Source organism: Eschrichtius robustus, chromosome 14 (genome assembly GCF_028021215.1).
Source record: "Eschrichtius robustus isolate mEscRob2 chromosome 14, mEscRob2.pri, whole genome shotgun sequence".
NCBI classification, from domain to species: Eukaryota; Metazoa; Chordata; class Mammalia; order Artiodactyla; family Eschrichtiidae; genus Eschrichtius; species Eschrichtius robustus.
Window position 1 is genome coordinate 82,181,392 of NC_090837.1, and position 27,576 is coordinate 82,208,967.

The 27,576-nt window shown below is 39.3% G+C and overlaps 1 protein-coding gene across 3 annotated transcripts in view; it reads left to right on the top strand.

Moving 5' to 3' along the window:
• WDR7 (WD repeat domain 7) overlaps positions 1–27,576 on the top strand; it is a 364,708-nt gene that overhangs the window by 242,416 nt on the left and 94,716 nt on the right. For all 3 annotated transcript variants that reach the window (XM_068562633.1, XM_068562635.1, XM_068562634.1), the window contains 4 exons: positions 9,042–9,228; positions 21,461–21,578; positions 23,909–24,058; positions 24,654–24,736. In XM_068562633.1, the coding sequence (XP_068418734.1) occupies positions 9,042–9,228; positions 21,461–21,578; positions 23,909–24,058; positions 24,654–24,736 (538 nt within the window). The remainder of the gene's footprint in view (positions 1–9,041; positions 9,229–21,460; positions 21,579–23,908; positions 24,059–24,653; positions 24,737–27,576) is intronic.

The window sequence follows — 27,576 nt, forward strand, 5'->3', positions numbered from 1 at the left end:
TTTCCATTTCTCTAGGAGGTGGGTCAGAAAGGATCTTGCTGTGACTTATGTCAAAGAGTGTTCTCCCTATGTTTTCCTCTAAGAGTTTTACAGTGTCTGGCCTTAAATTTAGGTCTTTAATTCATTTTGAGTTTATTTTTGTGTATGGTGTTAGGAAGTATTCTAATTTCATTCTTTTACATGTAGCTGTCCAGTTTTCCCAGCACCACTTAATGAAGAGACTGTCTTTCCTCCATTATATATTCTTGCCTCCTTTATCAAAGATAAGGTGACCATAGGTGCATGGGTTTATCCCTGGCCTTTCTATCCTGTTCCATTGATCTATATTTCTGTTTTTGTGCCAGTACCTTACTGTCTTGATTACTGTAGCTTTGTAGTATAGTCTGAATTCAGGGAGCCTGATTCCTCCAGCTCTGTTTTTCTTTCTCAAGATTTCTTTGGCTATTCAGGGTCTTTTGTGTTTCCATACAAATTGTGAAATTTTGTGTTCTAGTTCTGTGAAAAATGCCGTTGTTACTTTGACAGGGATTGCATTGAATCTGTAGATTGCTTTGGGTAGTATGGTCATTTTCACAATGTTGATTCTGCCAATCCAAGAACATGGTATATCTCTCCATCTGTTTGTATCATCTTTAATTTCTTTCATCAGTGTCTTCTATTTCTGCATACAGGTCTTTTGTCTCCTTAGGTAGGTTTATTCCTAGATATTTTATTCTTTTTGTTGCAATGGTAAATGGGAGTGTTTTCTTAATTTCACTTTCAGATTTTTCATCATTAGTGTATAGGAATGCAAGAGATTTCTGTGCATTAATTTTGTATCCTGCTACTTTACCAAATTCATTGATTAGCTGTAGTATTTTTCTGGTTGCATCTTTAGGATTCTCTGTGGATAGTATCATGTCATCTGCAGACAGTGACAGCTTTACTTCTTCTTTTCCAATTTGGATTCCTTTTATTTCCTTTTCTTCTCTGACTGCTGTGGCTAAAACTTCCAAAACTATGTTGAATAATAGTGGTGAGAGTGGGCATCCTTGTCTTGTTCCTGTACTTAGAGGAAATGCTTTCAGTTTTTCACCATTGAGAATGATGTTCACTGTGGGTTTGCTGTATAGGGCCTTTATTATGTTGAGGTAAGTTCCCTCTATGCCTACTTTCTGGAGGGTTTTTATCATAAATGGGTGTTGAATTTTGTCAAAAGCTTTTTCTGCATCTATTGAGATGATCATATGGTTTTTATCCTTCAGTTTGTTAGTGTGGTTTATCACATTGATTGATTTCTGTATGTTGAAGAATCCTTGCATTCCTGGGATAAACCCCACTTGATCATGGTGAATGATCCTTTTAATGTGCTGTTGGATTCTGTTTGCTTGTATTTTGTTGAGGATTTTTGCATCTATGTTCATCAGAGATATTGGCCTGTAGTTTTCTTTTTTTGTGGCATCTTTGTCTGGTTTCGGTATCAGGGTGATGGTGGCCTCGTAGAATGTGTTTGGGAGTGTTCCTCCCTCTGCTATATTTTGGAAGAGTTTGAGAAGGATAGGTGTTAGCTCTTCTCTAAATGTTTGATAGAATTCGCCTGTGGAGCCATCTGGTCCTGGGCTTTTGTTTGTTAGAAGATTTTTAATCACAGTTTCAATTTCAGTGCTTGTGATTGGTCTGTTTATATTTTCTATTTCTTCCTGGTTCAGTCTTGGAAGGTTGTGCTTTTCTAAGAATTTGTCCATTTCTTCCAGGCTGTCCATTTTATTGGCATATAGTTGCTTGTAGTAATCTCTCGTGATCCTTTATAGTTTTGCAGTGTCAGGTGTTACTCTTCCTTTTTCATTTCTAATTCTATTGATTTGAGTCTTCTCCCTTTTTTTCTTGATGAGTCTGGCTAATGGTGTATCAATTTTGTTTATCTTCTCAAAGAACCAGCTTTCAGTTTTGTTGATCTTTGGTATCAGTTCCTTCATTTCTTTTTCATTTATTTCTGATCTGATCTTTATGAATTCTTTCCTTCTGCTAACCTTGGGGTTTTTTTGTCCTTATTACTCTAATTGCTTTAGGTGTAAGGTTAGGTTGTTTATTTGAGATGTTTCTTGTTTCTTGAGGTAGGATTGTATTGCTATAAACTTCCCTCTTAGAACTGCTTTTGCTGCATCCCATAGGTTTTGGGTCGTCGTGTTTTCATTGTCATTTGTTTCTAGGTATTTTTTGATTTCCTCTTTGATTTCTTCAGTGACCTCTTGGTTATTTAGTAGTGTATTGTTTAGCCTCCATGTATTTGTATTTTTTACAGTATTTTTCCTGTAATTGATATCTAGTCTCATAGCGTTGTGGTCGGAAAAGATACTTGATACGATTTCAATTTTCTTAAATTTACCAAGGCTTGATTTGTAATCCAAGGTATGATTTATCCTAGAGAATGTTCCATGAGCAATTTAGAAGAAAGTGTAATCTGCTGTTTTTGGATGGAATGTCCTATAAATATCAATTAAGTCCGTCTTGTTTAATGTGTCATTTAAAGCTTTTGTTTCCTTATTTATTTTCATTTTGGATGATCTGTCCATTGGTGAAAATGGGGTGTTAAAGTCCCCTACTATGATTGTGTTACTGTCGATTTCCCCTTTTATGGCTGTTAGCATTTGCCTTATGTATTGAGGTGTTCCTATGTTGGGTGCATAAATATTTACAATTGTTATATCTTCTTCTTGGATCGATCCCTTGATCATTATGTAGTGTCCTTCTTTGTCTCTTGTAATAGGCTTTATTTTAAAGTCTATTTTGTCTGATATGAGAATTGCTGCTGCAGCTTTCTTTTGATTTCCATTTGCATGGAATATCTTTTTCCATCCCCTCACTTTCAGTCTGTATGTGTCCCTAGGTCTGAATTGGGTCTCTTGTAGACAGCATAAGTATGGGTCTTGTTTTTGCATCCATTCAGCCGGTCTGTGTCTTTTGGTTGGAGCATTTAATCCCTTTACATTTAAGGTAGTTATCGATGAATCGATGTTTCTATTACCATTTTCTTAATTGTTTTGGGTTTGTTATTGTAAGTCTTTTCCTTCTCTTGTTTTTCCTGCCTAGAGAAGGTCCTTTAGCATTTGTTGTAGAGCTGGTTTTGTGGTGCTGAATTCTCTTAACTTTTGCTTGTCTGTAAATGTTTTAATTTCTCTGTTGAATCTGAATGAGATCCTTGCTGGGTAGAGTAATCTTGGTTGTAGGTTTTTCCCTTTCATCACTTTAAATATGTCCTGCCACTCCCTTCTGGCTTGCAGAGTTTCTGCTGAAAGATCAGCTGTTAACCTTATGGGGATGTCCTTGTATGTTATTTGTTGCTTTTCCCTTGCTGCTTTTAATATTTGTTCTTTGTATTTAATTTTTGATAGTTTGATTAATATGTGTCTTGGCATGTTTCTCCTTGGATTTATCCTGTATGGGACTCTCTGTGCTTCCTGGACTTGATTGACTATTTCCTTTCCCATGTTAGGGAAGTTTTCAACTATAATCTCTTCAAATATTTTCTCAGTCCCTTTCTTTTTCTCTTCTTCTTCTGGGACCCCTATAATTCGATTGTTGGTGTGTTTAATGTTGTCCCAGAGGTCTCTGAGACTGTCCTCAATTGTTTTCATTCTTTTTTCTTTATTCTGCTCTGTGGTAGTTATTTCCACTATTTTATCTTCCAGGTCACTTATCCGTTCTTCTGCCTCAGTTATTCTGCTATTGATTCCTTCTAGAGAATTTTTCATTTCATTTATTGTGTTGTTCATCATTGTTTGTTTGCTCTTTAGTTCTTCTAGGTCCTTGTTAAAAGTTTCTTTTATTTTCTCCATTCTATTTCCAAGATTTTGGATCATCTTTACTATCATTACTCTGGATTCTTTTTCAGGTAGACTGCCTATTTCCTCTTCATTTGTTAGGTCTGGTGGGTTTTTACCTTGCTCCTTCATCTGCTGCATATTTCTCTGTCTTCTCATTTTGTTTAACTTACTGTGCTTTGGGTCTCCTTTTCTCAGGCTGCAGGTTTGTAGTTCCCATTGTTTTTGGTGTCTGCCCCCAGTGGGTGAGGTTGGTTCAGTGGCTTGTGTAGGCTTCCTGGTGGAGGGGACTGGTGCCTGTGTGCTCGTCGGTGGGGCTGGATCTTTTCTTTCTGATGGGCAGGGCCACATCTGGTGGTGTGTTTTGGGATGTCTGTGAACCTAGTATGATTTTAGGCAGCCTCTCTGCTAATGGGTGCGGTTGTGTTTCTGTCTTGCTAGTTGTTTGGCATGGGGCATCCGGCACTGGATTTTGCTGGCTGTTGGGTGGAGCTGGGTCTTAACTTTGAGGCGGAGATCTCTGGGAGAGCTCTCACCGATTGATATTACGTGGGACCAGGAGGTCTCTGTTGGTCCAATGTCCTGAACTCGACTTTCCCACCTCAGAGTCTCAGGCCTGGGCACCAAGATCCTGTCAGCCACACAGCTCAGAAGAAAAGGGAGGAAAAAGGAAAGAAAAAGAATAATAATAAATTTTTTTAAAGTTTTTAATATAAAAGTTATTAAAATAAAAAATAATAATAATTATAAAAAAAGAAGAGAGCAACCAAACCAATAAACAAATCCACCAATGATAACAAGTGCTAAAGATTAAACTAAGATAAACATAAAAATCAGAAACAAATCAGTTGCAGACAGCAAACCCCAAGTCTACAATTGCTCCCAAAGTCCACCGCCACGATTTTGGGATGACTTGTTGTCTATTCAGGTATTCCACAGGTGCAGGGTACATCAAGTTGATTGTGGAGTTTTAATCCGCTGCTCCTGAGCCTGCTGGGAGAGATTTCCCTTTCTCTTCCTTGTTTGCACAGCTCCTGGGGTTCAGCTTTGGGTTTGGCCCTGCCTCTGCATGTAGGTCACCCTCTGGCATCTGTTCCCCACCCAGACAGGATGTGGTTAGAGTGGCAGCTTATTAGGGGGCTCTGGCTCACTCAGGCCGTGGTTGGGAGGTGGGGGAGGAAGGTGTACGGAATGCGGGGCAAGCCTGTGGCGGCAGTGGCCAGCATAAAGTTGCAACAGCCTGAGGCGTGCCGTGTGTTCTCCCAGGGAAGTTGTCCCTGGATCACGGGACCCTGGCGGTGGCAGGCTGCACAGGCTCCTGGGAGGGGAGGTGTGGATAGTGACCTGTGCTTGCACACAGGCTTCTTGGTGGCTGCAGTAGCAGCCTTAGCATTTCATGCCCGTCTCTGGGGTCCACGCTGGTAGCCGCAGCTCGTGCCCGTCTCTGTAGCTCGTTTAGGCAGTGCTCTGAATCCCCCCCTCTCGCGCACCCTGAAACAATGGTTTCTTGCCTCTTTGGCAGGTCCAGACCTTTTCCCAGACTCCCTCCTGGCTAGCTATGGTGCGCTAACCCCTTCAGGCTGTGTTCCCGCAGCCAAACCCCGTCCTCTCCCTGCGATCGGACCGAAGCCCGAGCCTCAGCTCCCAGCCCCCACCCGCCCCGGCGACTGAGCAGACAAGCCTCTCGGGCTGGTGAGTGCTGCTCGGCGCCGATCCTCTGTGCGGGAGTCTCTCCGCTTTGCCCTCCGCACCCCTGTGGCTGCGCTCTCCTCCGTGGCTCCGAAGCTTCCCCCCTCTGCCACCTGCAGTCTCTGCCCACGAAGGGGCTCCTAGTGTGTGGAAACCTTTCCTCCTTTACAGCTCCCTCCCACTGGTGCAGGTCCCGTCCCTATTCTTTTATCTCTGTTTTTTCTTTTTTCTTTTGCTCTACCCAGGTATGTGGGGAGTTTCTTGCCTTTTGGGAGGTCTGAGGTCTTCTGCCAGCGTTCAGTGGGTGTTCTGTAGGAGTTGTTCCACGTGTAGATGTGTTTTTGATGTATTTGTGGGGAAGAAGGTGATCTCCACGTCTTAACTCCTCCATCTTGAAGGTCCCGTTGGTCTTGCCCCTTTCTAATCACGACAGCCTAAATGTTGATCTTTCTAAGATGAAAATCTCATCAAACCCCTCATTTGCTTAAAACTTTCCAATCGTTCCCCATTGTCACCAGAATGAACAAACTCTTAGCATGGCATATAAGGCCCTTTGTGATCAGGTGCTAATGACCTGTCCTGCCACGTGTCTCACTGTTACATTTCATCCACCTCATCCTCTTCCCTCTTGTCCATCGCCCCAACCCCTTCTCTTTCCACCGACGAACTTTCCAGCCATATTGAACTATGTGTAATCCCTTGGTCTGGTAGTGTTCTCTCTCATCTGCTGGACTTTAGACATGCTATTCTCTCTGCCTAGAATGTTTTCTTTCCATACTCCTCTCCTGTGAGTGACAAAGTTTTACTTAGTCTTTAGGTTTTTGTATAGAGGTCACCTTTCCCTGGAAGCCTTCTTATATCCCTAAGATTGGGTTAAGCGCCCCTTTTAGGTTCTGTCTTGATACCTTGTGCTTATAAATGTTCTAACACTCCTCATAATATATTCAAATTACCTGTTTGCTCACCTATATCCTGAGCTACAGTGAATTTTCTTGAGGGGAAGAACTGAGTATTGTTCTGTTTTGTTTCCCCAGCATTTAGTATAATATCAATATAACAATACTCTGTAAACAGTTCCTCAATGAATCTTTGGATGGAAAGTTTGGGACCAAATTGTGGAAAGTCTTGAGTTAATATCAGGCCAATTTGTTGAACTTCTTAATACTGCCACCAGGAGAGTCTTTTACGAAGGACTCAATCATGATGGCAGGTGGTAGCATCCTTCTCCACCTTGGTTACTCAGTGAGGCAATATTCCCCGATTGCGCAGTAGTGGGGCACTTACATAAAATAAGTAAATATGTGCCTTTGTACAAAGTTAGATTCCATCTTGAAGAGATTAAAATACAACCTTTATTGGGTACCTAAGGTTTAAGAAAAGTTCTGAGAGATAAAACTTAAAATTCATACAATTCCGGCATGAGATTTTTTTCTGTTAATAGAGAAGTGCTATCATTGTCTTAATTTTAGCTTTTTCATCACCTTGGTCCATATTGCAGAGCACCTATATTATATGGAGTCATACGACTTCCTAGATGTCAAGAATAACAGGAAAGTGGTAGATATTCTTGACAGTTTGAAATATCATTCTGGCAAACTGGGGCCAGGAGCTGCGTTAGAAGTGTACATGCAGTAAAGGCAGGTCTGTTATCCATTTTAGGTCCATAATGTGTGCAAAGCATTGTGCTTGGCGGTTTGGGAGATGCAGAGTTATATGAAACATACTTCCTACCCTCAAGGAGCTAGCAAACTTGCTGAGGAGAAGGGAAAGGCACCAAAATGCTTATATTTAAAGATAACTTGTGATAAGAGACACATAGGTACTGGCAGAAAATAGAGCATTGGATCTCTTTTTTTCAAGGGGTTTATATTTTTATGATCCACAAAACTTCGAGCTTTACATATTATATTTACATAGCTAAGTATGAGAGTAAAATTTTCAAATACATGTATGAATGAAGTATGAATTTATAGATGTTTTTCTCAAGGAGGCTTTCCATATCTGTGTACCTTTTTCGTTTACGGCAGGAGTTGTTAACCCAAGGTCTGTGGCCTCCTTGAAATCTTTCTGCAGAATTTGATGGATATGTATGTGTATATAGTTTCCTGAGGAAAGGACTGATGGCTTTCAACAGATTCTTTTTATTTTTTTTATCTTCTAAAAACATTCTGTTAGAATCTTTAAGGATTCTGTGACTGAGAGGGAATTCAGAACCACTGTATAGAGAGTGCGTTCACAGACTTGTCTCAGCTTTACAATATCTTTCTCTTCACCCCCATTTCAATCCATTCTCATTTAACAATTGGCTATAGCATAGCCAATGAGTAAATGCTTTTATTTGTTGAGTGAATTAAATTAAAGTTTATATGCCATGTTCTTAATTTTAAAAACAGACGAGTTCAACATGTTATTCAGAATGAGCCCTGACTGCCCTTCACTGAACACATGCCAGTGAGGGCACTTGGCAGTACACTTCATTGTTTAATTCATTTAACACTCTGGCCCTTCATGAGTGATAGCTATTGTTATCCCCATTTTACAGACAAGGAAGCTGAGGCTCACTGAGTATCTTCCTAAGCCTGCCCCCTAGTAAGTTATAAAATCAGTTAATACTCTGTCTTGAATCTGAAGCCTCTGTTCCCTTTAACTAGTATGCTATACAGTAATATGATTTATAAACTGTTTTGTTTCTTCCCCTCAACAAACAAACAAACAAACAAAAAACCCTCTTCTAAGTTGCAATTTGTTCTTCACAATCCCTGGTGTTTTGGTTTTTTTTAATGTCAAAATGCCTTTGGAAGTAGATGAGCTTTTATAGCTTAATGACCATTGGCTTAGGTATACAAACGGTTAGCTTGATCTTTAACATAAAGGAATACATATTAATTAAAATCTAGACCATTTCATCATATTTAGAAGTAATATTGAGCTATTTTTAAAATTGCATAACAAACTTATGTGAAGAATTTACCACGTACTTGACGTCATTGTCTGCTATTGGTACACCAGAATGTGGAGGAACAAATATGCTTGTCTGGGGCGGTGGCGGGGTGGAGTGGAGACTTTTAAAAACTACACATTCTACCTTCTCCATCCCTCATCCCTGTTGATAATCATTGCCTGTGATGAGAAGTGTTATTGATGAAGCATTTCGCGTATGAATTCTGTTAGGTGCAGAAGAAAGATGAAAAAATACCATCTTACATTATTTGAAAGCATCTTCATTTTGCAGAATGCTGAGTAGGGAGAAACATTGTTTGGAAGTTTAGAATCACTATTATGTTTTGAAATTATATATACTTATTTAAATATAGTTATTATGTAATTACAACACTTTAGAATATGGTATAAAATATTGTAGCCTAATTTATCTCTTTAAAGTACATGGCTAAACAAGCTGTAAACTTGAGATCTTTTTATAGTCTTACTATTCAAAACCCCTTGTCAGTTAAAGTAAATCCAAAGTGGTTTATATTTTGAAAATATGCTTCAACGAAAACATCACAAAAGTAAAATTACTTTATTGCTCTGCCTTTTATTTTGTAATTTTAGGTAAGGCACTGACATTTCTTCTGCTGCAGCCACCAAGCCCCAAACTTCCTCCACACAGTACGATCCGAAGAACAGCCATTGATCTGATTGGACGTGGTTTCACAGTTTGGGAGCCTTACATGGATGTGTCTGCTGTCCTGATGGGGCTTCTTGAACTTTGTGCTGATGCCGAGAAACAACTTGCCAAGTACACGCTCCATTTCAGTTCATTTGGCTTTTATTGGTTTTGTTTTGTTTTGTTTTAGTAGAGGTCATTGATTACTCTTTATAAATTGCATATGGAGAAAAAAATAGACAAATATCTCAATATATGAAATTTTGGAAATAGACAATGAAAGGGAGATATGTTTCTGTCATTTTAACACAATTGGGATTTAGCTTTGAGCCAATTAATGATTTATCCGTGGCATAGTTTAAAAGATATGTTTATTGTGCCTTGAGATATTATCAACTAATAATAATATAAACATATCACATATAAGGAAAATGATATATATAGTTGCTCAAAAATGTTTTACTGATACAATACCTGGCCAGTTTGGGGAATTACTCCTTTGCACTCATGTTAATTTTTTTTTTTTTTAATTAATTTATTTATTTATGGCTGTGTTGGGTTGTCGTTTCTGGGCAAGGGCTTTCTCTAGTTGCGGCAAGTGGGGGCCACTCTTCATCGCGGTGCGCAGGCCTCTCACTACTGTGGCCTCTCTTGTTGCGGAGCACAGGCTCCAAACGCGCAGGCTCAGCAATTGTGGCTCATGGGCCCAGTTGCTCGGCGGCATGTGGGATCTTCCCAGACCAGGGCTCGAACCCGTGTCCCCAGCATTGGCAGGCAGATTCTCAACCACTGCGCCACCAGGGAAGCCCTCATGTTAATTTTTAAACCAACTTTATTGATGTTTCATTTGCACACAGCAGAGGATCAGCCATAAGGAGGTTGCAGTGGTCCAGGGAGGCAGGGATGAGAGTAGAGGAATTAGGAAGAGGACCCAAGGCAGTTCCTAAAATGAAACTGGGGCTGGTGATAGAGGTTAGTATTGACTTGAGAACCCAGCCTCCTGATTCCTGGAGGGAGTCTTTTTTGTTTTGTCTTGTTTTGTATTGATGGTATAATACACATCTAACAGGAAATTTACTACTGTATCCCTGTTAAAGGATGCAATTCAGCAGCATTCTCTGCATTCACAGTTATGCAGCCATCACCACTACCTAGTTCCCAGTAGCAGTCACACCAAATGGAAACTCCATACCCATTGAGCAGTCCCTTTCCATTCTCCCCCCCACTGTCCCCTGACAATCAATAATCTGCTTTCTGTCTCTGTAAATTTGCCTATTCTGAATATTTCATATAAATGGAATTATACAGTATGTGGCCTTTTGTGTCTGACTTCTTTCACTTAGCATAATGATTCCAAGGTTCCTTCATGTTGCAGCATTTTTCAGTACTTTGTTTCTCTTTATAGTTGAACACTATTCCATTCTATGGATATACCACATTTTATTTACCTGTTCATCTGTTGATGGACATGTGGGTTGTTTCCACTTTGTTTGAACACCTGGTTTTCATTTCTCTGAGGTAGATACCTAAAAGTGGAATTGCTGGGTCATGTGGTAATTCTGTGTTTAACCTATTGAGGAACCACCGAACTGTTTTCCACAGCAGCTGCACCATTTTATATTCCTACCGGCAATGTAGGAATTGTCTGCATCCTCGCCAACATTTATCTTCTGGTTTTGTTGTTGCTTTTTTCGTATAGTCATCCTAGCGAGGGTGAATTCCTAGTGGTAGGAATTCTGGAACTGTCCCATGATGCCTCTCTCAATGTACAGGCAGACCTCGTTTTACTGTCCTTCACTTTATTGCGTTTCGCAGATGCTGTGATTTTTTTTTTTACAAATCAAAGGTTATGGTAACCCTGCATAGAACAAGTCTGTTGGCACCGTTTTTCCAACAGCATTTGCTCATTCATGACTCTGTGTCTCATTTTTGTAATTCTAGCAATATTTCAAACTTTTTTATTACTATATTTGTTATGGTTATCTGTAGTCAGTGATCTTTGATGTCATTTTTGTAACTATTGTGCCTTTTTTAGCAAGAAAGTATTTTTTAATTAAGGTATGTACATTGTAAAAATACTTAATGATATTGCACACTTAATAGACTACAGTATAGTATACACATACTTTTTTTTTTTTTTTTTAATTTTTTTTTGTTTATTTATTTTTTTTTATATTTATGGCTGCATTGGGTCTTCGTTTCTGTGCAAGGGCTTTCTCTTGTTGCGGCAAGTGGGGGCCACTCTTCATCGCGGTGCGCGGGCCTCTTACTGTCGTGGCCTCTCTTGTTGCGGAGCACAGGCTCCAGACGCGCAGGCTCAGTAATTGTGGCTCACGGGCCTAGTTGCTCCGCGGCATGTGGGATCTTCCCAGACCAGGGCTCGAACCCGTGTCCCCTGCATTGGCAGGCAGATTCTCAACCACTGCGCCACCAGGGAAGCCCTACACATACTTTTTATATGTTTACTGGGAAGCTAAAAAATTCGTGTGCATCGCTTTATTGTGATACTCGCTTTATTGCGTTGCTCTGGAACCGAACCTACAGTATCTTTGAGGTCTGCCTGTAAGTGTTATCACCTCTTTGATTTTTTCAGTGAATGGCATTTCATGCTTATCATTGCTAGCCTTTTAAAAAACTAGAGTTCTCTGCCCTTTTCTTCATGGTTGCCTCTCTCATATCCCACAGTTGCCTTATATTCTAGCGTGCTTTGGGCCTGTCATCTTTCTGCTGCTGCTCTATGCTCAGAAGTGGAGACCAGAAAAACAACTGAAGGCTAGACTGGAATGCTGTGACTTTGTCCACAGATTGGGCACCCCCAGCCCAAAGTCCCAAGATTGACTGGTAGGGGAAGGGTATTCGTTTCAAACCTAAGCAGCTGTCCTCCCCCTTCACCTGCTTCATACTGCCACGCTTCCTAAACTTCACTTCTGTGTCTCCCTAGCTATACACCCTTCAGTAAATTACTTCACCTCTCACCTCAGTTCCATTTACAAGTTGGGGCTAATTGAATACCTACTTCATAAGATTGATGTTAAGTGAGTTTATATTTGCCAGGTGCTTAGAAGAGCACTTAGCACATGTTAAGAGATTGAATGGATGTTACCTATATGGGGGGGTGGGGTATGGATGGTGATGCCATTGTCATTGTCCTAGTGTTCAACAGATGGAAGAGATGCCCGTTTCTAGAATAAACACTTCCACATAGTGACAATCAGGATAGTTTCTGGATGGATACAGGTGACCTGAAGGTTCTCGATTGACTTAAAGGATTAGGAGGGAATGTGAGCCCATGAGTTGGCAGCAGTCGTAAGAGGCAGCTGGCCTTTGTGCAAAGCCTGGAACGTATTTTCAACCTTTTACCCTCCCCTTGGCTGCAACTGCCATGGACATGCTCCAAGGAGTCAACAGAGTGGCTTCTTTTACCTCAGCTCTCCTGATTACCTTGAGAAGCCTTTAATATTTTTGATTGTCCAGAATTTTACTTTGACCTAATTTTATAGCCTATTTTCAAATATGATCAAACACAATTTCAATAGTACGCAGTCTTGTTTTGTTGCCTGGGAGAAGTAATGGGTTTCTATTTTAGACTAACCATCTAATATTTTGTTTTATTTTGTGTTTAAATAAGTTCACATGAAGCTTATATCAGCAAACATAAAGATGTGCTGTGTTTTATCTACATGGAGTATGTCCACAGACACCAACACTTTAGCTTTCAGTAGGTAATTTAAATCTTGCTATTACATCCTTTTCTGTCATGAAGATTAGTATAACTCTCTACACACAGCTCTGAATAAATGAATGTATCAGCGTGTAGCCTTGAGGAGTCCAATGTAATTTTCATCATGATAAATTGTATAATAAGCAAGAAAATGTTTGCTGATTAATCTATAACAAGATTTAGATTGAAAATGACCTGTTACATCCACGACACACTTGGTACAGGCTGCAGAAGGACTGAGATGGGGCAAAATAGAGAAGCAGGGTGACTGTGCATCTTACCCTCGTGGTGCCTGCGGGGCCGCCCTTCTGTGCCTGATTCCCTGTGCACACGATAACACCGCTTGGCCGCCTTGCTCCTGACTGTGGTCTTAAGCTTGCTTTATGAAGAAGCTTTTATGTTAGGCTTGTGCTTTTTAAAAAGAAAAAGACATAAGCAGTGTTTCCTTCTTTATTTCAATTCTTGTGAGTTTATGAAGGAGGGGGTTCAAGGCAGGGCAGCTCGCTCAGGTTGCTCTCTAGTTCTGAGGAATACATGTGATAGCAGAGTTTCTCTCTTTCCCTCTCTCCCCTGTGTTGACATCCTCTGTCAGAGATGACTCCTGAGAGGCCTCCTGAAAAACTGTACATGCTCAAGACCAATAGAGCATTTTCCCAGAATTAATAATGTTTTTATTTTAGAAATATGACTTAGAATTTTACATCTTTGGAATCAAAATAAAACCAGCTGTTTTCCAGTGTTTTCAAACATCTTGCCCAATTTTAAACTATGTTTATTAACTAAGCAAGCATCTATTGAGTAGCTAATATGTGGAAGGGACAGTGTTAGGTACTATATGTAGTGACAAACTTTCATGAAACAAAGACCCTTCACGTGACTTGCAGTCTTACAGGAAAGATAAGATCTTACAGGAAAGAAGGAGAGTAAAAGGTATGGAGATTCAGAGCATGGCAGATGAATCACAGGGGGGTACCCAGACAGTACCCAAGGGAGAATTTCATTTGAATCTTTCCTTTGAATGATTGTGAGGAGAGGTGGGGAAGAATAACTACAACTTGCAAAAGGACAGATGGGGAAGGCCCAGGCACGCCCCAAAGAGGCTGAGGAGCAGCTGCACACATGGGGACATGAAAGTAAACATTGTTTTTAGCTAATTTTATTTATGAATTTCTTGCAGAAATTAAACCCTGGGATGCTCCCATCAAAAACTTGAACATAATTGCCTTACTTATTATCTCTGGGGAATAGAATTGGGTTCAAAGAGAAGATTGGTTTTACCTTTTTCTTTATTAAAAGAGTGTAAAAATGACTATAAAAGATTATAAAACGAATCTGAGACAGGTGCTTTCTCTTGTCCAGGAAAAGGTGAGGTTCAAACCCAGGTCTTACTGACACCAAAAGCCATGCTCCCACCCCTGTGCCATCTTGCATTTGAAATCTTTTTTTTTTTTTTTTTTTTTTAGGCTCCTTCTCAAAGGAGCTGGTGATGGTGATGCAAATGATAATTATAGCCACACTTTATGATCTTTTTTTTTTTAATCAGTCATCAATTTTATACACATCACTGTATACATGTCAATCCCAATCACCCAATTCAGCACACCACCATCCCTACCCCACCGCGGTTTTCCCCCCTTGGTGTCCATACATTTGTTCTCTACATCTGTGTCTCCACTTCTGCCTTGCAAACTGGTTCAGCATTTGAAATCTTATACCCAGAGAATTAAAGACCAACAGAGTACTAAATTCAAAACGACCTATTAAAAGGACCTAAAAGAGGTCAACTCAGAATTTTTAGATTTTTAAAATCTATTTAATGAAATCATTTTCATCAAGAATTTTGTGCCTTCTGGAAATTAGAAGCCCATTTAAATATCAGTAAACTCCTTGACAGCTTGGGCCATGTTTCGATACTATGTGTTTATTCTTATGTATTCAAACACCTGTTATATGATTTGCATTGTTATTTACAATAAATATTTAATAAAGTCCTAGAATTTTAGAGACAAAAATCTTCTTCAACAGCATGCAATCCAGTGCCCTTGATATGGTATTAAGTAAAAATAAGTTGTAACGATTAAACAACTTGTCTGAGGTTACACTAGTCCTGTGAGAGCTAAGACTATCACTTAGGTCTCCCGACTCCCATTTTGCTGCTTCCATACTGCATGGTTATGTCACCCTTTATATAATGAGAGATCCACAGGTAGAATTTTACGTGAGGAATTTTTAAGTTAATGATTATGGGCTGTTTATTTATGATGGACTGTTTAATTGAAAATGGAAGGTTGCACTTAGTTGAAATCATAGGTTAAGTCATCCCCGGCTGATTGTGAAAATAATAGAAATGTATGCAGTATTATCTTTTTTAAAAATCCATGGTTTTTTAGATCAGCATGGTTATGGACATATGGATAAAATGTTAGAAACAGTAGAAAATCCTACTTTTTTTTTATGTAAAAGCACAGAAGAATCCTTGTGCTTTTGTATGTGTTGTGGTCTGTGATTCTGATTCCATTTTCCTAGTTCACGTTGCAGACCTTTACTCTGAAAGAGAACAGCAGAGCAGGGCCGGCCCAGCTGCTGAAGGTGCCAGACTCTCACCTCATACTGCTGTGACTGAGGGATGTGAATGAACTACACAAAGTCCATTGCTTTTCTGGAATATTCACAGTTGCCAAACTTTAAGGGAGAAACATACAGTCATTGGAAACCACACATGCTCTGATAACATAGATAAGCCTTATATGTTGGAAAGAGTCTTTCTGGACAATATAAAATAGAGTTGGAGAAAAAAGAATTGACATTTTAACTCAGATCTCAATCATATTTTTTAGATTTGAGAGCCAGAGAGTAAAGATCACATCATACAAACACTAAGGTGCTTTAGGCTTCAATATTTAAATTATTTTTCCTATTCACATGACATTTATTTTTAATAGAAAGTTTATAATTGGAGGAAACCATTTAACTAAATCATGTTGGCATACATTTTATTCATTGTAAATGTATACAATATATAGAAAATAGGTCTAAAAGATATGCACTTGGAGGAATTGCCACCTTTGAGTTTAGGAAATTAATGCCACCTGTGACTTATCAGATTTAGGTCCCACATGACAAAGAGGAATTGCTGATTCCCTATTACGTTAAAGACAATTGTTAACACACCTATTTTACCAGGGAGAGGTAGAATGGAATTCCCAGATGATACGTAATTATGTATTTTCAAAATAATTTTAGTCTTTGTTTTAGATGGGGAGTGTTTTCAATGCCCTGTTACTGTTTGTCTTAGTTCGCTTGGGCTGCCATAACAAAGCACCACAGACTGGGCTACTTAAACAACAGACATTTTATTTTTCACAGTCCTGGAGGCTGGGAAGTTCAAGGTCAAGGTGCTGGTAAGACCTCATTCTGAGGTCTGTTCTCCTGGCTTGTAGGCTCCGCCATCTTGCTGTGTCCTGACTTGACTTCTTTGTGACCAAGATTGGAAGAGAGAGGTAGAGCAAGCTCTCTGGTGTCTCTCATAAGGGCACTAATCCCATCACAAGGGCCCCACCTTCGTGGCCTTATCTAACTCTAATTATCTCCTAGAGGCCTGTCTCCATATACCATCACATTGAGGCTTAGGGCTTCAACATATGAATTTTAGGGAGACACAAGCATTCAGTCCATAATTGTGTTGACTATGATTTGCAGGTTATTCTATGAAAGTTGTGTTTCCCGCCCCCCCCCCCCCCCGCCGAATATTCCCATATGGCATTCCATAATTTGACAGATGGGTGAAGTCTGACAATTGTAGACAGTGACATTTAACTGAGGTGGTCTTACATGTAAGTTTTAAAAAGCTTTTACTGCCATGGAGTAAGGGTTAGAACAGGATTAAATGAGCAGTCAAGTAAGGATTGAGCTTGGCCTGAGTGGACTATTTTTCTATTCATGGTTTTTATTTATAATATCTATCATCTCTGGTATTTCATATTGGATGTGTATACTGAAATGCTGAGTAAAACAGAGAGTGTGTCATATCATATTTTTCAGAATAAAGACTGAAACAAAGACCCACCCTATAAACCTGTGTAACAAATGATCTGCATAACAGCCAGATAAGCAGGATCAGGTGAAAAGAGTGAGTTCTGTGTTTACATACAGATTGCAGAATAAGGCAGACATCCCCTTTAATTTCAAGCCTCTGATAGTATGACCCTTCCTTGTTCAGTTAGAATCGCACATTAAAATATATCACACACCCAGTGCACTTTTGACTTTCAAGATAACTACATGCAGAATTAGACTTTGTCTGTTGGGACCACCAGATCAATTACTTTGACTTCATTTCTTGGTCAATTCAGTCGAATAACTGGCTTAAGTGATTTTTTTTTTTCCTGCTGAATTTGCCAGGTAACTTCATTCACCTTCATTTAACTATTGAGCTACCACTATGTCCAAGGGCTGTACTAGGCACATTGCGGGGGGTAGGGGGTGATACACAGGATTAGAAGGCATGGTCCTAATCTGTCTATTGGTTCACAGTATAAAACTATTTCAGAATGAGAGTCAGTGCTAAAGGCCCGGACTGAACAGGGTTTGTTGTTTTTTTTTGTTTCAATATATGGTAACTGAGTGCTGTAGCAATTGCAGAATACCACATGGGCTTCCACAAGAATTGAACAGAGGGGAGGGAGGAGAGTGTGCTAGTGGGGAAAGGGGTAGTGGAGAACCATTAGCAAAATACTACAATTAAAAAAGGAATCGAATTTTAGGGACCAGCTTTGAAATTAGTCTGGCCTCGGGAGCATGGGCGTGGAAATGACTGAGTTACAAATTAGCAAAACAAGATTATGGAGGGCCTGGAATCTCCAGCCAAGGAGTTTAAGATTTTTCTAAGCACTAGGACCCAGTGCGGTTTTTAAGCAGGTTAACCATGAACTAAAGTTGGTGCTTTGGAAAGATTACTCTGGCAGGGGTGCATTGAAGAGGCTGTAGACAGGAGAGACAAGGTTTCTCTTCTGCCCCTGTTGCCTGGGCGACTCCCTTCTGTTATCACGCTCACAGCCCACCCGCTTGTGCACTGTGGATGCTCTGACGGTCACTTCAGAGCAAGAGCTGCATCCACATTCTGAAGTCCTACCCTCAGACTGCCAGACACTGATGACAGGAATCACTCAAATGCACACGTTGGTGCCTCTACAGATTGTTGGGTGGTCCAGCTTCCCAACAGCTGGAATCCAATGGGCGGCACTTTTCTATGTCTTTGGTTCGCTTCCTTCCCCATTAACCCCACTTTATCACTTTTCTTCCTATAAGAAGTTTGCCAATTTCCCCAAATTCACAAGGTCATTTGCTGAGGAGGAAGGGTAATGTGTGACTAAGCCTTTAACTCGAAACTAGTGACCTGCCATTCATTGATCTCATTTTCTTTTCACTTTGTTTCTATTTGTAAGAGGCATCTTTGGTTGAGAAGAAGCACCTATTGTACCTGTAATTGTCAGATGCAGGGCTAGATGTTTTTGCATTTGTCATCTCATTTAATCTTCTCATCAACCTGGTGAAGTCGGTATTTTAATATAACCATTTTACTGACATTGTGCTTATTCAGTCTAGGGTGGCCACAGGGCACAGCATAAGGGCAGGGGGACAATATCCACTTGTCACTGTGGTGTGAGCCTTGCAAGTCTGTCAGCTGACCTCCCCCACCCTCAGGTGCACACACACATGTGCATATCCATGTGTATTTATTCTTTCTTTCTCTCTCTTTCTCCCCTCTGCCTCGCCTCCCCTGGCCCCTTTATAGCATCCCACTAAACTTTTCTCCTCCATGCAAGGAACAGAGACGGGGTGGAAGAGAGGACTTAGAGGTGGGCGGTGAGTTTGCAAGGATCCTGTTTATGTGAATAAAACTCTGCTTTCCAACTGCAAGAGATCACAACAGCACAGCTGGGAATGGGCAGGACTTACACGGACTCCAGAAGGATGCTGTAACGCCTGTCCTGTGGAAGCCAGGCCCCATCTCTTAGCGAGCAGTGCATCCATGGGGAGGGCACCCAGAGCCAGGAAGGACAGCAGGGGCAACATCTTCTCTATCCCTGTTATTTCCCTTGATTCAGCCTAGCCCTGCAGGTAACCACGTCACCAACATACGGATGTAAGTTTCAAGTACAACAACCGTCAGGTCTGTTTCATAAGCTCGGCCATCGCCTGTCCTATACCTACCTGTAAAGTTGGTCATCGGTACCCACATGTAAGACTTCTTTCTTTAGCTGAATTTGATCTTTTTGAGGGTTTTTGATTTCCAGTTCTGCTATTTAGTACAGTTGCTCTCTGTTACAACTTTATCTCCATACCAGTTGATAACCGTGCATCCTGTATCTTCATTCAATCCACTGTTGATACTGAGTAAAACAGAGCGGAGGTCCAGGTGTTACAGCATACCACTAGAAAGCTCTCTCAGGGATGCAGTCTAGCCAGTCATCCAAGAGTGCTGAGTTTAGTCATGTTAGCAATTCATTCATCCAATTAACCACAGTATCGTCCAGCCCCTCCCCCTTTATTTTCTCCAGAGGTCGGCTATCCTGAAAGATATTACGCTGCTACCTTGGCTCCTCACTGACCTTCTCTGGACCTGATTTCTCCCTCGTAAAATGCTGATATCACCACCTCATACGGATGTTCTGGGCAGATGCAAGAGGACATGATGTAGCGCAGGGAAAGTCCACTTCAACCCTCTACCTACGGGTCCCGTCCAGTTCTTTTTCCTCCTCTCGTGCCTCCCACATGTGGGGTGGGCCGCCCTGGAAATAGCCACCCTTTCTCCCTGGCTGACTGCTTGGCAGGGATGTTGCCTAGGGGATCTTTCCAACTTCAACATCCTGTGATTTTACTGATCTTAGGAAAGTTGATTTAGGTTTGTTCAGAATTATTCAATTAACATACCATTTTTGTCTGTTTCAGGCTTTCAGTATTATCAACATCTATTCATCCACACTGATGACAGGAAACATCATAGAGTATCTGAAAAGTTTAGCTTTTGAATTTTTTTAAAACTTAGCTTACTAATGATCTAAAACTTTACAATAATTTTTTAAGCGATCTAGCCCAGCACTACTCACATAGTAAACATTTCTTTTCCTGAATTCTCAATAATAAGGTTTAATCCAGAAGAGAAACGGCTCTTCTGATGGGCATCTCCGTCCAACCCCCGCTGGGTCCCGAAGGCGTCAGGACCTTCCATGGGGGTGATGCGCCCACCAATGCATCCCTTCTGTTTATTGCTCAATATGCGTGTTTGTTCTCTCAGCTCACTTCTGCCTTTTTTGTGGTAAACACGAGAGGAAAGCTCTCCATCGTCTTCTCCTCTGAGTTCCCACTTCGTGTCTACCTCAGTTTGGAAAAAAAGAGTAGAGACAGTTATATTATCAGACAGAGACTGAGCAATGTAAAAGTCACAAAGAAATAAGCACAATTTTCTATAATCAATTTACCTTTTAAGACTGATGGGAATGCCTATGTGATGCCTCCTTATTTTCAACTAAAAGTTAAAATAATGATTCTTAGATCAATTATAGAGATACTTGTAAACTTCCTGAAAATTTTTAGTAAATGTAATTCATTTGACACATGAAACACAAAGATTATTTAATTGGAGCAGGACAGATCTTAATATAATTTCATATGGATATTTAAATACCAAGGTTATTTAACTAGCGAGAGAAACTATAATGGATCTGTTACTGAGTGACAAAATATTCCCTGTACACAGTTGATGTGTGGGTCACATGCCACGTTTTAATGAAAAAAAAGCCTTAATACTTTTCACAGTAGTCTATATAAAATATAAAGGAAGCTTACAAACAGAAGAATATTATCATTTTTATGTTTTAGGAGTGGCAAAGGAATATATAGCAGCACTATCCTATCAGGACATCCTCACAGTCTAGAAAGATTTATTTCATCATGTACATATTCTTGTATATAGCCTGGACCGTGTCATGTGTATGTTCTTTATAGAGAGAGAGTAAGTATCAGTTAATAGAGTTTTTTGCAACAATACTGAATACCTACTGGCAGAAAATGCTGATTAGTAGATTGGTTCTGAAAGTATTGAGTGTAGGGTAAACTAGCGCTACTGAGGGTATTTCAAACTAAAAGTAATATATAAACTAAAAATAATTTTGTGATTTTCAGTTCTTTGGTAATTTTATGGACAGGAGTGAATTTTCCTTCCTCTCAGATATAGGCCTTAAATACAGCCTTTTAACTTGGCCTTATAAACAAATTTTTACCTTTAACTGTTTTAAGGAAAAAAAATTGAAAATGTTCTGCACAATATTCTTTCTTGCCTTATTCGGAGCTATGTGATATGTATTCAGTACTAGTTCTTGATAATTTGTTAACAAGGCATTTTTAACACTTCGGACAGATGCACATACTGTTTTCAATCTTCACGGTTAATTATTCGATTTTGTATTTGATGCCAGAACACCCTGACTGCTAATCACTGCTCATTGTTGCAAGTCCATTATATTCTAACTGTTTGAGTGCTCCCATTGACCTTGAACTGACATTATAAGCTGTGTCTAATCTTTTCAGTCTATATTTCTAATGCTTCTTTTCTTTCTTCCTTTTTTTCTGATCCCTGTTTAGCATCACAATGGGGCTGCCTCTGAGCCCTGCAGCTGACTCTGCCCGCTCCTCGCGGCATGCCCTATCTCTCATTGCCACGGCCAGACCACCCGCCTTCATCACGACTATAGCCAAAGAGGTGAGAGGAACTTCTCAGTGTGCTCCGTCTTCTCATTTAGAGGAATTATCTCATAGTGTGAGCCGAGGGTCCGTATCTATCGGTAATCCTTACAGTTTGTTCTAGAACAATGCAAGTTAATAATTTAGGGCTGGGATGAATACATATGTACCTGTGTGCATGCACACTGAATTCCACGGAGGTGCATTCATTACTTGTGCTTTTGTAGTCATTTCTGTTCTCAACGTTAATTCACTTGTAAATATTTGTATTTACAGTAATTTCTCAATCTGAAATACAGCAGGCTTGTTCAAATTAAAATATATTAAAGGTATCCACATTTTACAAGTGTAAGTATCTACCTATAATCAAAACAAAACTTATTTAACACTGGCTCGCCAACTGTAAACAAAAATGTAAGTCATAAACTTGCTAATTGTTTTTCCTATTACATGTCACAGATAAAGACTTGAATGCCAATTGATTCCCGCATTCTTAGTGCTCTAATTGCCCACATCTAACTGAAAAACTAGTAAAGAACAATGAACCAATTATAAGGTCTTTCCTATAGGCCTTAGTAGTAGGAGAAAAGTCAAGGAAGATAAAGTCCTAAATTTTCTTTAAAGGTTTGTTCCATTTTAGCATGAATAATGTGCAGACTCGGTGTCCGTGGGGTATGGGCTCTACCTGAGTTGTTTTTCCTGTAGCTAAGATGAATTTTTAAAATACTAAATAAATACCTCGGAGTCTGCCCTGATAACCTACAACCTACTGGGCCTATGTCTGCCCCAGAGCCATCCTTAATAGGCATGCAGCAAATATTTGTGACGTGAATGTAGCTAGAAGGGAGGAAAGAAGGGCCTAATAGCAGATTGTATGGGTTTATATGAGGCAGTGGGACTTTGAATTCACACCTAAAATAGATTTGCAGACTAAGGGGCTTTATTTTTCTAACAGTGCATAGTGGTGCAGTGAAAGTCCACTGTGTTTAAAATATACACATGTATGTTATATGTCTATATTTTATAGATAGTATATATTTGTATAAAGTGTATGTATGTATAAATGAACAGATTTATTAGACGTGGGATTTTTTTTTACCAGTTTTTCATATCAGTGGAATATGCAGAGATACTAATATTGAATATACTGAATAAGCCTTACATCAGTCTGATACAGATACAGGTCTTATAAAGGCCAGGCATTAAATTGCCTCTTTAAAGAGAGTAAACAAGTATTTTATATTAATTGTGTTTTTGAACTTAATTTTCACCATTTACATATGAGTATTTTTAAATGAACTCTTAGAATAGCCATGCTTGGGGTTTGTTCTACTCCAGCATTTGACTAGAAAGGTAATTTTTAAATATTTTAATGTTAATGGTCTAACTAATTGCCAATGATTCCCACATTCTTAGTGTTCTAACTAATATTTTAATGTAATAGTCCACATTTATTACCTTTTAAAAACAAGTTTTCCACTTCACTTAGAGGTTTAGAGTAAAATACTGCAGTATTTCTCACCATGACAGCTCTCCCTAACCCCATCCCCATGCCCACTCCTGCATGGCTGGCCCAGGGCCTGTTAATGCTGTTTCTCCTCTGAACTGTTAAGACTTAACAATTTGTACAAGGAAGAAAAATCACACTGAACTTACATTACAGTTGACCCTTGAACAACATGGGTTTGAACTGCGCAGGTCCACTTATATGTGAATTTTTTTCAGTAGTAAATACTACAGGACTGAACATTCTTGTGGATGGTTGAATCCTTGGGCACAGAGGGCCGACTGTAAGTTGTACACGGATTTTCAACTCTGTGGAGGGTTGGCGCCCCTAACTCCCAGCATTGTTCAAGGGTCAGCTGTGTTTACACAGTGTTCATTATTTTTGGAGGTATGTTTTTTTAAAATTTCCCAACTTGATTATAAAGCACCTAGAATGGCGCCTGGGACACAGTAAGTGCTATGTAAGCATCATTTACCATTATTACTTGAGAACAAGAATCATGTCTTATACGCGCTGGTGTCTCCTAACTGCTACCCACCTCAATGCCGAATATGCAAGATTCACAAACCTTCCGTTTGTCCCTTTTTAAAAATGTCATGGTGATATTGTATTAAAGTCTCATAGAATGCCCAAGAACTAGAATTCTATTAGGGAATACATACTGAGTGTTTATTGTACTAAGTACTTTCTTTGTAATTAAAAGTGTTTCCTGACCCACCCCAAGACATTTGTTTTTGTTGATTTTTTTTTCTGTTGTATTAGTAAGTGAAAAACCAGTGGCTAGAAATGTAAAAGTCTTATCAAATGTCGACCATATCTACAGCATGGAAATATTTTTCTAGGTGCACAGACATACTGCTCTTGCAGCAAACACCCAATCCCAGCAGAATATGCACACCACAACTCTTGCCCGAGCTAAAGGGGAGATTCTGAGAGTCATTGAAATTCTTATTGAAAAGATGCCCACGGATGTCGTGGATCTTCTCGTGGAGGTAAGAATATTCTGTTTTAAATTATATCAGTACATCTACAGCTAAATTAAATATTCTAGTGTAGTAATATAAATCAGCATCTTTATTTCCAGCACCTCTAAAACAAAGAAAGAGATGACTAAAATGAATGAACTTTTGTATCATTTCTGGAGACTTTATTTAAATTTCCTCAAAAATCAAAATGATTGCTGTATCCATTTACCATTCACATGGAATGGGCTGTATTAGAGTAGTTTTTAAAGGTTATAGTCTCTTCCGTATCTTTCACTATAAGTAAAACAGAACATAGAGTGTGCTTGAATAAAAGCTACCTATCCTGTACATAAATAGGAATTGCCTTTCAAGTAAACAAGTCTGGTTTCTTTATTTTACTGTGTGCTGTCTTTAAAAAATGGTTTTCACAGGTAAGAGAAAGGATGGCCTATAGTATAAAAGTAAGTACACTGTAATTTTAGTAAATATACTGTAGTTTTAAAGTAAATATCACAATCAAACTATGTAGAATTTTAATGCAAATGAGACCTAAGTTAATAATTTAAATTATGGAAAATGAAGTATTTGAAACTAATTTTAGATTTGTGTCTTTTCTGTAAAGGTTATGGACATCATTATGTACTGCCTTGAAGGATCTTTAGTTAAAAAGAAAGGTCTTCAGGAATGTTTCCCAGCCATCTGCAGGTAAAGAAGCCTTCAATTGCATGCAAAATAAATAATTTTTAGTAACAAATAATTTAAAACAATTTTTTGAGCAGGATGAGTTAGTAGTTGTGCCCAATTAGAATTCCAATTATGAATTAATATCTGCTTACTTTCTAAAACAATTTAAGCACCTTATATTTAGTCAAAAACACAACTATAATAGAACCACTATTTGAAATTGTGTTGTGAAGAGGTTTTCTCAAAACCTAGAAAAAATGAGTAAGAGATAGCATCTATTAAATGTGTCTGTATTCTTATATCCATTACTCAAATTAGCTTTTACATTACAAAAAGGAGAGTTAGGAAGCTATAACTTAGAGGAGGAAGATATACTTTTCAGCCAATAGAAACATTTATGCCAACTTTTTGCTGGTAAATTTTATTTTTGATATAAAGGCCAGCATTTGCATATTGTCCTAAATACAGGTGTTTTCCCGCTGAGAAAACAGGCCAAGAGCAGTTCAAAGAAGTCAAGAACAGTTAAAACTTTTATAAACAATGTTGTATATGTGAAGTATAACTCTAATAATTTGTATATGTATAGCATTTAATTGTTATGAAGTGAAGATTTTTAAAATGTCGAAATGTAGTCACCTTATGTTTATTTTTAATCTCTTAAGTAGTTTTTGGCTCTCAGAATGTTTATAGCTTGAGATACATTTTGTTTAAAAAAAATTTTTTTTTTAAATAAATTTATTTATTTATTTATTTTTGGCTGTGTCGGGTCCTCGTTGCTGGCACGTGGGCTTTCTCTAGTTGCGGCGAGCAGGGGCTGCTCTTCGTTGCGGTGCGCAGGCTTCTCGTTGCAGTGTGTGGGCATCTCGTTGGCGGTGGCTTCTCTTGCCGTGGAGCACAGGTTCTAGGCACCCAGGCTTCAGTAGTTGTGGCACGCGGGCTCAGTAGTTGTAGCTCGCCGGCTCTAGAGCACAGGCTCAGTGGTTGTGGCGCACGGGCTTAGTTGCTCCGCAGCATGTGGGATCTTCCCGTACCAGGGCTCAAGCCCGTGTCCCCTGCATTGGCAGGTGGATTCTTAACACTGCGCCACCAGGGAGGTCCCTAAAATTTTTTTTACCTCCGTGTGTTCGGTAGAAAGAGTGTTAAAGTCTGTTGAAGATAATTGTTTTTGTAGAAAACAGAGCAACCAGTTAGTCATAGTTACATAACATTTTTCTTTTTAAGACAAGCTCAGTGATATCCTTACTTATGTTTGCTCGGTTCTGTGAGTATATTGTAGTGGAAGGCTTTATTTCAGACTCTAAGTTTCCTGAAAGCAGTGGCGTTACACTATGCATCTTTATGCCTTTTGTATTTCCTGGCATTTCAAAAATATTTGCTGAATTAATTGTACTCTGCGTCTTCCCAAATCTTTCGTCATATTTACAGTAGATTTTACATCCTAGTCTCTTCATTTTGCTGCTTCTGATTTATGCCATCCAGAAGTTAAATCAAGAACACATAGAAAAAGATTATGCTGTAGTATACATGTGTACAGATATTTTCTTGTGATATAGAGTAAGCATGTTAGGGTACGGTAATTTTTTAACATCATGCCACATTAATTCTTGTTTGTGTTCTTTTTATTAAAAATTATATATATTAAATGTTTTTGTGTAATTAACTGATGTTAAAAATACATGTAGTTGTTATATTCCCAGTCGATTATTCTCTAAGGAAATGTCTATGCAAAAATGGACATTTATCTGTCACTTAATGGAGGTGAGGAAGCAGTTTCATTAGGGATTATCTTACTGAAGGTTAGCAAAGCATTGCTTACAGCAGTCACTGCTGTGTAAATAACCCTCCTGGAGCTAACGTGAGGGAATTGTTCAACATGTAAAGGGCCTACCTTTGCCCTTGCTGGAAGCCTGACTTCTCCCCAGTCCCTTCAGTCACCTTACTTTCTGCACATCCACTTTGGTTTGCTCTTGTTTAATCACTGGAGAGCAAGGTTTCTGCTTGAATGCTAAGGAGGCAGGTGTCTATAAACGGAATGCTCGGTACCAGTTTTTTTCTGATTTGAGAGAAAGCAATTGTATTTTGTTTATTAATTTAATAACATTTATTGAACATCTACTGTGTATCAAGTGCTGACTAGGCTCTGGGGGTGCAATGATGAATGAGATGATGTCCTCAAGGAGCACAGTGTCTAATAGGGCAGGTAATTATTTTTTGTTTTGTTTTGTTTGTTTGTTTGTTTATACTGCAGGTTCTTATTAGTCATCAATTTTATACACATCAGTGTATACATGTCAATCCCAGTCGCCCAGTTCAGCACACCACCATCCCCACCCCCCCGCGGTTTTCCCCCCTTGGTGTCCATACGTTTGTTCTCTACATCTGTGTAGGGCAGGTAATTATAAAGATAAGTACCGCCAGGGTGCTGTGTTATGTGCTGGGAGAGAATTACGTACGAGGGACAGGGTTGGGCAGTAAATGCAGTGCTTAACTCTGGATATGGGAGGCTTAGAGAGTTCACAGAAGAGGAATAATAATAATAATAATAATGGAGTCTTGGAAAGTTTCACAAAGGAGAAGGCAGACTAATAATAATAATTTCCTTTTACTAAAGGAGAAAAGTACTTTAATAAAAGTGGCTACCAAACGGAGAGAAGGATTTGCCCTCCGCAGGGGTTTGGGGGGTGGTGGTAGGAGTGGTGGTGGGTTCTGGGAAAACTTCACCGAAGAGTTGATGTGGTGAGCTTTGCAGAATAAGTAAGTGTGTGCCATCTGGAATTGCAGAAAGAATCATACTGACCAATGTTTGGAGGTACAAAAGTATACAGTAAGTTTGGCAAATGCTCTGTGGTAGTGGCTGGAAT